This window comes from Lytechinus pictus, chromosome 7, assembly GCF_037042905.1.
Source record: "Lytechinus pictus isolate F3 Inbred chromosome 7, Lp3.0, whole genome shotgun sequence".
Taxonomy (NCBI): Eukaryota; Metazoa; Echinodermata; class Echinoidea; order Temnopleuroida; family Toxopneustidae; genus Lytechinus; species Lytechinus pictus.
The window spans coordinates 4,902,024-4,914,792 of NC_087251.1; the positions used below are offsets into that span (position 1 = coordinate 4,902,024).

The 12,769-nt window shown below is 36.1% G+C and overlaps 1 protein-coding gene across 2 annotated transcripts in view; it reads left to right on the top strand.

Annotated features, from left to right (window-relative positions):
• LOC129265106 (serine/arginine repetitive matrix protein 1-like) overlaps positions 1-12,769 on the top strand; it is a 45,715-nt gene that overhangs the window by 4,421 nt on the left and 28,525 nt on the right. The window contains exons 2-5 of one of the 2 annotated variants that reach the window (XM_064101729.1): positions 4,636-4,805; positions 5,305-5,481; positions 8,643-9,316; positions 10,483-10,588. In XM_064101729.1, coding sequence (XP_063957799.1) covers positions 4,636-4,805; positions 5,305-5,481; positions 8,643-9,316; positions 10,483-10,588 — 1,127 coding nt within the window. The remainder of the gene's footprint in view (positions 1-4,635; positions 4,806-5,304; positions 5,482-8,642; positions 9,317-10,482; positions 10,589-12,769) is intronic. The other variant, XM_064101730.1, reaches the window with a different exon arrangement.

Sequence of the window (12,769 nt, forward strand, 5' to 3'; positions counted from 1 at the left end):
TATTGGCAAAACATCGGCAAATTTTGTTACCTTTTGCGTCTGCTCCGAGAAAATCCGACCTTCTCGACAAGCATCAAGAAATCGCCAGTTTGCAAGCTGAGGTCTCCAAATAAGTACTAGTATTTTAGTAAGTAAAATGTGATACCGACCAAATTTATGGCATTTTAACCTCCATCTGATATAATTATCTTACCTTTGTCTGCTTGATTTATTTTCTAAAGCTTTGCAAAACGATCGTGCGCAAATTTAGGTCACACTTTTTTATGACACTTTTTCAGCCATGCGCGCACTAGTCGATCGCCATGGAATTTTGAGATTGTGATACCAACAAAACCTATGACCTACTGTACAATTCTGTCAAGCGAATTTGACTTTGGGATCTTGCTTTTCGTTTGGTATTTATGATTTTTGATTAATTTTGTGTGAGCTGTGAGAAATTTTTGATTGAAAATCAACTCCATTACGATTTTTAAAATGTGCGCAAATTATGGTCACCCCATCATACCGGTATTGCGAGGTTAGAATCAGGACAACTCGGACTGTGGGCCCACCCGTTTCCTAATTTTTTTTCACAAATTTGGGAATCACGAGTTGTAGAAAAACGCCTAAAATTACACTTTTTTTTTATTTCAGCGAAAAAAAAGTAATAGGAAGTGAAGAACATTACCATCAGATAGACCATATCTCTAGAAAAATCGTTACAAGAAATTTCGAAATGACCGAAAAATAGATGCAAATTTGTGGAAAAAAAATCTTGAAATGGGTGGGACAACTCGGTCCGAGTTGTCCCGACCCCCGAGGTTAGTATACTTCGCACCACGTACGTGTTTACGCTATGGATTTTAGAGTTGTCGGTTAACATTGCTTCATGACGCGAATAATGCTTTAGCCGAAAGTCATTCCGTTACTCACCAGGGCTTTTTCTGGTGAAAAGCGTTCCATTTTCAATTTTTAATGTAAAAAGCATATAAAAAAGAGTAAAATCGCTTACCTCTGCCTGGAAAGTTGCTTCGCATGTCTCTTCGACGGAAATAGAAGGAAGGTCGTTGGTGGCGCTAATACAATTCACAACCTTAATTCAGCTTGTCGGTATTTTTTAAACTAGATTCTTGATTCATAGTATGCGCAATTCCAATGATTGTTTGATAAAATAGAAACACCAATAAATGCAATAACTTAAAAAACATACTTTTTATATTATTTTTGCTGATGATAATACTTTTTGGAAAATATTCAAAGTGATGACAAATAATACAAAAAATATAGAAAATTCTACGTACCTTGAACGAAGCGCCGCAAGTGCTACCGTTCGTTTGTCAATTAACGTTTCACCAAAGTCTTTACAGTAAAAAGATTGGACACTTTGCCGACTTCGCGTAACGCTTTGCATCGATTTACGAGTAAAATAGTTTTTGTGCGTAGTCTTTCCCTCAGCGTTGCTTTCCCTTGTAGTGTCTTTGAATGAAGATAAATTGCGCGCCCTCTTTAGCTCATTAGACAAAAAATTTGGGAAATCGCAAGCTCGCTCCGTATTTTGTCAATGAGAATTAAACTTGATGAAATTTTTCTCCATCGCTGTAGTGTAGTTACGCGTTGGTTAACACAGGGAGCTCCGGCCTGCGAAGCCCAGGACTCGTCCGTGTGTAATACTAGGCAGACGTATACTCTCCAAAATGGGGTAGAATGGGGTGGCAATAGCACTTCAAATAAAAGTGGAAAAAATAAATTATGCACTTACCTTGATTATATGGATGAAGGTCTATCGGGACACAGAATCCTGACATCGAGGCACAAACTGGACCCTCAAAAAAAAGAAAAGTTCTGTCTCGTTCGTTCTCCTTCTGTCAAAATTGAAAACAAAATGGCTGATCGATACCGAGAATGAATGCGACATATAGGTCAAACTCTTCCTTTTTTTTGAGGGTCCAACATTCCGCTCATTTGCAAACTGACTAGACCTAGAATTTCTATTACTATTTTATGAAATTAAGCAAAACTTAAAATTGTCATAACTTTCTTATTTTACATCTGATTTTGATGAAAATTTCAGTGTTATGCTTGTTGGATTTTTCTCTTTTTATTCAAATCATCTTTCTATTTGGGTGGACTTGTCCTTTAAAGGAATGGTCCGGGCTGAAAATATTTACAGCTTAATAAATAGAGTAGAATTCACTGAGCAAAATGCCGAAAATTTCCTCAAAATTGGATAACAAATAACAAAGTTATTGAAGTTTAAAGTTTAGCAATATTTTGTGAAAACAGTCCTCATGAATATTCATTAGGTGGGCTGATGATGTCACATCCCCACTGTTCTTTTGTATTTTATTATATGAAATCAGGTTTATTCAAATTTTTTCCTCCAAGAACTAGAAAAATTGGATTGAAAACTGATTTAGTGAATTAGATATTTATTGCTGCAACTTATTTCATTATAAGGGAGACATATTATTCACACAAGTATGAAATAACAAAAAAAAATATGATTTTATGAAGTAACATAAGAAAACGGAAAGTGGGGATGTGACATCATCAGCCCACCTAATGAATACCGGTATTCATGACGACTGTTTTCACAAAATATTGCTAAACTTTAAACTTCAATAACTTTATTATTTTGCTCAGTGAATTCTATTCTATGTATTAAGATATATTTTCAGCCCGGACCATCCCTTTTATCAAAGAAGGTGGGGTTGCTCACCCTTTTCCCCATAATCATAGTCCGCTGTAGTTAGCGTCTGGCCAACCACCTTCGTTATGAGTTCTACATGGCGTTTATTCTATTGAGGGGATATGGTGAAGCCAGACGAAGTCTCAGTGGAGCATATCCTGACCGAAATAGACTGATTTATTGGTCTAACATTCAATTCAATTCAATTTGGTTTATTAGATATAAAACAGAATACAATGCTGTAGACCGAAGAATAATTGTGCAATGTTTACATTGAATATTATTTACATTTGGAGATTGTATATACACTTTAAAAAATTATTCACATTTAAATGAGAAACAGTTGGTTGATTGATTTTAACATTGATACAATACAAGATTTATGTTGACAAAAATTGTTGGGATCTACCAGTGAATGAATGAGAAATGAGAATGAGAAAATGAGAAATTTAAAGAACGAAAAGGCTGTCTTGGAGCAATTAGCAGCTTTAGTAGGATGCTTATGACAACATTTACTATACATTTTTTTGTCTTCAAAGTTTCGGGGGGGGGGGATCAATTGATTTTAACATTGACGTTAACACCAACTACCGAGTTGTATGTCCAGATGGGTTGTTTGTTAGGACAAGACAGTATTGTCAGGAACTTTGCAATCAATTAATAGATCTAATCATTAAACAGTTGAAGTGATTTATCATCTTTTAGAATTAAGAGTTCAGACTCGGAGATCAGACAATATTACAAAATCAACGCATAACCTGCCTAACGATGTTTAATCTTGACTCTTCTTGCGATTGACTGCACAAATTTTGAGAAAATCCCGAGCAAAGTATGTTTTTATCTGCTGTATCTGGACAACGGGGGCCCCCCCCCCCATATGATGGGGTGTTCGAACTTTGCAAGTGCACACATTTCAAGGCTAGAATTGTTACACAAAATATTTACATTTTATACAAAACCAAATTGACAGCAAGATTGTACAATGAAATATTATTTGTTGATATCGTGATCTCGGATATTGGAATTAGATTTGGTGATCAAAATCGGTTCCTGCTGTGCAAGTTCTCTGGTAAATGTTGCCCTCTGTTTTTGTACAGTATTCCAATAAGACAGCAATAGCAAATATTTTCTGCTTTGGTCTCAGATTGAAAGTAGGGTGTGAAATATGATTTTTTTTTTGCTTCTAAAATTCCTTGTGGATAAATAACAATTACTTTTGCTCCATGTATTTATAATTAATAATTCTGAGAAATTCCAGAGCAAAAGATAATGTTTATATTTGCAACAGTGTCCTGACATCGGACTGCTAATTCTACTACTAGGCAGGGAACTATGATTCGGCATGAGATCACCTATAGGCCTATGTGTAGACCTGTATGTATACAGTGCTTGGTGATCTCATGCCGATTATATGTATATAGGCTGTAATATAGGCATGAGGAAGAGATTTTAGGGGATGAGCAAGAGTCCCTAATGTGGGACCATCAGGCCTATGGCTTGAGACTTGGTATGTCTGCCTAGAACCAACAATAGACCACTTATCTGCTGTCCACTCAGAAAATTGATTGTGTTTCATGTTAGAATTGTTTACATGACAAAAAAAGATTGAATACATAAAAGGACAAAGATGATAATTTTCCATTTAAAAAAAAGATAGTGAGTCCACCACATGTCCCCAAAAAAAAAATTGAGCTTGCACTTCGGTACTGACATTGATTAGAATGTCCCTGTTTCAGGTTGAAAAATCCCCCAAACTTTCAGCTCATGCATTGCCCTCGCATAATTTATTGAGCATGATACCTTTCCTGTTCAAAAAGTGCAAAGCATGTCCTGTTATTAGGTCTAAATCTAAAAAAAACGATTCATGTGAGTTTCTTTAGGATGTCCAGGAAAGCTGTGAAATTTAAAAATAACATGCATCAATCACTGACATTAAAAAAAGACCATCTGTTTTCTTTTCTTTTCAGGGATCAGGAGGTGAAGCGAGAGCATGCTATGAGAAAGGCAGCGGAAAGACGTGACCAGGACAAGACTTCAGAAGGTACATACATTGACCCTTATGCTGGCTCTAGTCCATCAGTGAATGAAGAATTAAAACAATGGTTGTCTCCTGGGGCTCAGCGAAAGAGATTGATGGGTACGACAACTTTACACAGATGTTCCCCTCCTTCTCATTGCTCATTTACAATTCATTAATTTACATTAATGCATTCAACATCTTCTACCTGGATCATTTCATTTTTCACCTCATGAAGTATTCTGTTATTTCTGTCCATTAAACTCATAAATATTCATTATTTGTATACCAGTAGTAATTAAATATTTTGATAAAAACATCACTTCATATCTTTCACAATCCTGGTTATATTCGCATCTCATCTTTACATGAGTATAATATATCACTTTATTGCTCTTATTTCCATTTATTTACAATTATGGATAAGAAAATACCTTATAAAGCAGACATACTGAATTTTTTTTTACATGTACTCACCGGAGTAAAATTGCCAGAATGAACATAATGCATTATGGATCACCAAATCAGAATACTCTCATTATAGAAGGTGATGAACATATCTCTTTCTAATACATATAATTTTGTTTGAAGATGGAAGTGATTTGATTTGTCCAAACAGGAAGAGGAAACTCCCCCCCTGAGAGGAAGGAAAGGACCCCAACACATAGCAGACCAAGACATCAAGGTGATGAGGCAGAAGGTCAGGAGCAGATGACGGCTGATAGCTACTACAGCTCAGAAGAAGACAGAAGGATGGGAGAGAGAAAGTCAAAGAGGCGTGGTCAAGGCAGAAAAGGTGAGGACTCATAAGACAAGGCTCCACATTAACTTTTTTTGGTGGTGGCCCGTTCGGGCCACCAAAACCATCAAATAATTTTTTTTGGTGGCCCGATATTAAAGTTTGGTGGCCCGAAAAATATAAAGAAAAACATTAAAAATGAATAAAACAAACTTCTGAAATATTAATTCTGCAGCCACTACCACTAAGTTACTTTCACTTTATACATCTTGTATGTAAACCTTGGTTGCTGTTATTTTAGTTTGCTAATTGTTTCTATCGTTGTAAAAATGAAATGATTGAAAGTGAATAAATGAATTGTATTGTTCGCAGGTTGTGTGGACTTTTTTTTAAATCTCTGTATAGAGATAATGGTAAAGTAAATAAATAGTGCATAGCAAACTCAGATAGATGTACAAAACAATGGTTTTTCCTTCCTTCCTCTTTGAATCCTAAAACCTAGATTATGCATGCCCCAAATCCAGTTTATTTCTGTTTTCTCTTTTGCAGCATATTATAGGAGAAAATCACAGAAAAATATGCTGCAAAATTAGAACAATGCATAAAAGGGGGAAACAAACGAAAATAATTTTCAAAAAGTATATTACAAAAAGAAAACAAAAATAATTTAGTGAAAGAAATTAGTGAAATAAAACAAAAGAAAGAAAATGAAGAAAGAAAAAAACAAAGAACAGGGGAAAAAAGAAAAGAAAAAAATTAGAGAGAAAAAAGGAAAGAAAATGAAAGAAAAATTAATTAAACAAAGTTAATATAAAAATGGGGAATAGGGGAAAATTAAGAAGCCATTACATATATTTTTTAACAGCTGTGGCAACAGTCTATTCTGACTGGAATATAATTAAAAGCCACGCAAATAATTTTCACTTACCTTTTGGGAATGGCACATTTCTATTTTTATATCCTTTAGTTTGTATTATTTTATTTTCAGTAGAAACATATTTTTTAATCAGGCATATTCAATGGGAAGGGGTATAAATGATTTAACCACTGTCAAAAAAAAATGAAAGAAAAAAAATAAGAAAACGGCAAAAATTATATCTGGAAAAAAAGTGTGAGAAAAGTCCTTCCCTACATTTGCCAAAATGTTGGAGAAAAAAATCACATTTCATATCAATGAAATGCCTTCCCAAAGTATTTACTTTATCAAAAGTGGTTTAAGAAGTCATTTATAAACAAGAAAGAAAGAAACTGTCTGTTTATTTTTGGCTAGAAAATACACAGCTTCGAAAGAAACCAAGTATCAACATACATAGAAATACACACGTGGGACTGTGATGTACTTGCCTATGTGTTTTATGTGTATTAATTCATGTGGAAATCGGTCTTTTTGAGTCAAAAGAGAGGTCATAATTCCTCTTCTTAATACTTGCAAATAATCAGGGTACACCAGATTTTCGTAATATAGACTGTAGAATTGCATTTCATTGGTGTAAAATGTGACTTTGACTTAGATTTTCAAAGTTCTGTGGAAGATTTCTCAGCAGCAACATTTTTTATCGCAGCTCCCTGAGTCTGAATAGGCTGAGCTAGATCTAGAGCACAGCTGTATGCAGTGGCTTCATGCAAAGCTCACGCCAGCCGGCCGGCGCGGCTGGCTGGATAATAGCTACTGTATGCTATAGCTGTAGGCCTAATATGCAAACTTTGTGTGTGTGTATTTGTGTGTAGATCAACAAAAAGGGCGCATGACGAACTGGCTTGCAATTTGAGCTGTAGAAAGTTGATAAATGCGTGCAAAATTGGGAGAAAAATTGCGCTACTTTGAAAATTATTGGTTGCCCGATTCGGGCCACCAAAACTTAACATTTTATCAATAATGGTTGCCCGAGGTGAATTTTTGGTGGCCCCGGGCCACCGGGCCACCGCTAATGTCGAGCATAAAAATAACCTTTTGATATACTGGAATGGTGACTTTAGACAAAACAGACTGAGGCAAGAAAAAAAAATCTATGATTGACCTATGACCAATGATGTTGTGCCGTAGGGTTAATCCTGATCATCCCCCCCCCAAGTTTGCAGCAATCCTTATAAATACATTAGATTTTAACACTAGATTTATTCATAAAATTCAGAGTCATGATTTTACCAAGGAATCCACAAGCATCATTTCATCTTCATGTAGAATAAACTGGGAAATGTGGGAAAGCTCCTTTGAAATACACATAGTGCCCTTTTACTCCGGCATTCCCAATTCTCGCTACCCCAAATAGCGATTTCGCCGAGATCCGGGAAAAATCCCCGTAACGTGCATTGCATTATGGGATAGCTTTTCGGTATTACAACTTCCTGTTCGGAAGTCCAATGCACTGTTTTGCCATTCAGATCAACAGTGCCGTCATCCACAACAACACAACGTCGCTTTCGCTCGGAAGTTCGTGATCACAACCCTCTCTTTCACGATACAGTTTAACGGCCTTTTCTGCTAAAGTCACTAATTCTGCCCGACGCTTTCCATTGCACGATATTCCTCTGTCAGTTAAGATTTTTTTTAAGTTCCGAAACTGATTTTTTATCCATTTTGTGGTCGACGAAAAATTGAACGGAATAAATGCTGTAGAGTGTAGTGTTCTAGCGTCTAGTCGAATACGATCGTGATGTCAGGCCGGCCGCTAAATGCAAAATTTTAAGATATTCATTTTTTGTTTTGTTTTTTTGTAACCAAATAAAAACATGAATAAAAAATATTTTCACGTGAAATATATATTTTATTTTTATTTATAATTCAAATGGAATCAAAACTGACCAAATTAAATAAAAAGTATTATAATCTGTACGTATTACGCTGATTGGCATCGATTTCAGCGTGGTGGAAAACTCAGTATCGCGTACCTCGCGCGAGCATGACTCTGAACCGGAAGTGGTGATGACGACCCGAAGGAGTGAAAATTATCTCGTTTCGCGCATTATGAGATTTTTGTTCCTATTTGGGGTAGCGAGAATTGATATTACTTTTGATACGATTAACGTCAGGATTAGTTATAAAAAGGCACTTTTGGGGACTCCTGCAGGAAAGAATCAGTATGGACTTTTGGTCATGTAAGATGCCTTTCCATTGGACTAGTGATTCTTGAGTTTTTAATTACATATAAAGTTAAAGTATAGCATACTGCATTATTTGGATATTAACTAGTTTTTCTTTTATTTTCTTTGATACCCAGACTATGGTGATGAAGAATGGGATGAAAGGTCCTCATACAGTAGAAGAAGGCATGATCCATCAGGCTGGTATGCAGAGTATGGTCCCCCTCCACCCCCACCACACCTTGCTTATACTGCTCATAACCCTTGGATCAGTCCACATCGTGTGCCTCCCATTCCATCTTATGACCCACGTCTCCTTCACACCATTGGACCAGAATACCCTTCTTATGCTATACCTCATCACGCAGCTTCTACACCGGCTCATCAGCGCAGGCACAGCTCGGGAGAACCCAATCATGCATTTACTGTCCCAACACTAGTGATTCCAACCCAGACCAAAGAGAGTGGTCAGGGAGATCACTCAAGGGGCAATGCAGACATGGTCACACTGCAACATTCTAGCCCTCAGAACCAGTCCTCAGTAGCTCCTCAACAGATCCCTGTGACAATCCAGATCCAGCAGTCTCCTAGTAGTACTCAACAAGACAGATCTCCACAACCATTCACTTCCATGACAGAATCAGCAACAAAAGGAGATTCTCGGTTGAATAAGAGTGATAGATCAGATACTGTGACCACTGGGGTAGGAACCAGTCCTCTCCAAATGCCTATAATGAATGCACACTTTGATGAAAGAGGGCTTCCAATGTTGCTAGAAGAGCTTGGAACTACTAAAGATAAGAATAAAGTAGTAAGTAATTGTGTTACTTGATGCTGTAAAACATTCATTTCTATTTTTTCAGTTGACTAGAAAGCAGGATATTGCAGTTTTCTAATATTGAGTAAGTATATATTGCCCAACATCAAAATGCCTTCACAGATACCTATTCATAAGCATAAATGTTTATTGTTTCATTTTATTAACTGACAAGCATATCTTTTCATCTGTTTGCATACTGTAACTTAAGATTGGAAGAAATCATATATCATGAGACAGGTAAACACTATAAACACGAATATCAGTATGTGGGACTAGAGTGAAATTTCAGAGCTGATTATAGGTATCTTTGGAAGAGTTTTAAAGGGTGAAGAAATAAAATATCATCATTGGTTTTAACATATTTTGTCAATATTATACTAATAATTAACATACACGAAAATCAAGTTAAAAAGATATTTGCCCAGGGGTCAAACTCAAGGTCAAATTAAAGGTTTAAGGTCACAACCTTATCAATTGTTTTGGATTTATCTCTAAATTTCCTTTTGAATGGTACCAGTTTCATTGAAATTGGTCAACTCGTTACGACACAATGGCCATTGAAACTTGATAGGTCACGCCCATTTTTGTCAAAACAAGGAGAAAAGGGCAGGCCGTAGCGCGTGAACTGATCGTAAATATTTTTTTGTTTCATGCTTGACCCATGGGTATTTTTATGTTAACCAAATTTCAACAAATTCTGAGAACGTAGGGTGCAAATTTGCATATTCATTGGGTAAATTGGCATGGAATGACCCTTTATTGGTAGAGATCAACTCTTTGGTATGGTGTTTTAATCATGTATCATTAATAAATTCACTCTACTATTTAAAAAGCATTTTGAAAAATATTGTCATTAGCAGTAATTTATCAGAAGAGGATTATAACTTGCTCTCATTGGATTTATGAGAAGAAGTTCTAGATTTAGTGGAATCAGTGGAGCTTCTAAATTACCTTTCCAGAAAAGGACATTCTACATCTCAGTCTCTAGTATTTCTGGCTTGGGAGAGTGAAATAATGACTTTACCATAATATACATGTAAAGGTAATATGAATTGTACAGTGCAGCATTTAATATTTATTCTATAATTAACACATTTCTTCAATGATTACTGTACATCTGCCTATAAATTATTTGTTTTCTTTTCTTTGATTCTTAGTTATCTGAGAAGTGTTCTGAAGCAAAGCTAGAGATTGAGTCTTTAAAAATGCAGCTTGGTGTGAAAGATGCCATGTCAGAAGCAGAAATCGCAGCCAAAGGAGCAGGTACAGTATTTTGATACATACGGTCTTGCTTAGTCTTCTAAATTAGGCATGAGCCTCCAGCATCAGGAACCCTTTGTCACATCCCTTCCTTACCCCACCCCTCCCCTCCCCCACACACCAACCACATCCTTATGTCTACATCACAGCCTGTCTCCATTTACATTATATAATAAGCCTGGCTATTAAGGACGTTCCACAGTTATGTTTGTGCGCATCATGATCTGCGCATATTTTACACTCTGCGCGCTGGCGTCACAATGGATGAACTGGTGATTTGATCAGCTGCAGGTAATGTGAGCTGATTTTTTTTCCCTATCTGCACTAACTGAAGATTTGATGTGTTTTTTAAGCTAATAAACTGGAATTATTCCATGGACCATTTTTTTTTATTCCTCTACTACCCCTTTCATAAACCCAATAAAACACAATTATGCGGCTAATAGCAGCATAATTTGGTCGTAAAATCAGAGGAGGACAAGAGTTATCCGCATTATTCTGATGCTGCTATTATCCGCATAATAGCGGCATCGGGACAAGATTTTGAGTTTATGAACGTATTTCCAAATAATGCGGATAATTGCCATGGTGCGGTCACAAGGTCACCCTTTTCCAACACAACCGCATTGGAGGGGGTGTGTCCAGTTGTCATGACGATTATCCGCCTTTTTCAGGACGGGCGCTCGTAAAAATAATTTATGGAGTTTGTGAACGCAATTTTTATTGAATTATCCGCATTACTCTTAGGCGGCTAATTGGAGGATATGTTTTATTGGGTTTATGAAAGGGGTATACAATTTCAAAATAGTTTTTCTGTAGTGCTGCAAAGTATGATGAATATGACCCCGAGTAAATGGAAGTGGTTCGGAATTTTTCCTCACGTAGATACTGCTTTTGGCGCGTTTTCGGGTGTTTTAAGAAGCAAATTTGCTCTAATAAGAGTGCTGATAGTTTGAAAACAAGCACATGAACCCATATTTTTTAATGTTTGCACCTCGTAGGTATACCTTCCTCTACAACTTTGCAAAGTTTGGTGAAAATGACATGGGTTTTTAAGAAAGTGCAGCATTTCTTTTACTTCTCAAGTTTGTTATTGAAATTTGACATTTTGAGGTTGAGTATCTTTCCCGCAATTTTTAAGAACTGAGAGTGTTAATTGTTAAACTTAAATGAGCAAACAATTGGCAGCAATATAGATAGATTATCCATCTTACGGATACAATTATTAATCATATTGCAAAATTTGATAAAATTTTCATGGATTTTGACTAAGTTATATAGGGCTTTAAACTCATTATTGTGATCTCGTGAGGTCTAAAAATGCCAAATTTGACGGTATTAACAGACTTTTGCTTGTTTTCGGCGCATTTTGGGCTGTTTCAAGCCAACTTGCAACACTTGGGACACCAATAGTTTAAAAACGAGCACATGGACCCCATATTTTTAATATTTTAACGTCTTTAGAATATATTCCTCTACAAATCTAGAGAGTATGATGAAAATGACATGGATTTTTAATGTTAGGGAGCAAAACTACGGAACCATTCGCATTTTAGACGGTATTTTTTTAGACTTTTGCACGTTTTCGGCGCATTTTAGATGGATTTCAATATTTTCAAGCCAACTCGCAACATTTTGGACACTGATAGTTTAAAAACGAGCACATTGACCCCATATTTTTAATATTTTAATGTCTTCAGAATATATTCTTCTACAAATCTGGAGAGTATGATGAAAATGTCATCGATTTTGAATGTTTGGGGGCAAAACTACGGAACCATTCGCGTTTTAGATGGCATTATTAGACTTTTGCACGTTTTGGGCGCATTTTGGGCGATTTTCATGCCAACTCGCATGACTTTAGACACACATAGTTAAAAAACGAGCACATGGACCCCATATTTTTAACTTCCCTATACCCCCGATATGCATTCCTCTACAATTTAGCAGAATTTGATGAAAATGACATGGATTTTGAAAAAAGTGCAGCTTACAAAATACTTTTTTAATTTTTGAGCAGATTCACGTCTTTGAGGATTTGTTTTTTTCCGAGTTTTTGCACCATTCTTGCCAAATGAGGGCGCTAATGACTCCAAATAGATATAGTTTTACCAATTAAAAGACTTTCTCTTACTTTGGTATACACTTTGTTATATATCTTGAAAATTTGATGAAGTTTGATGC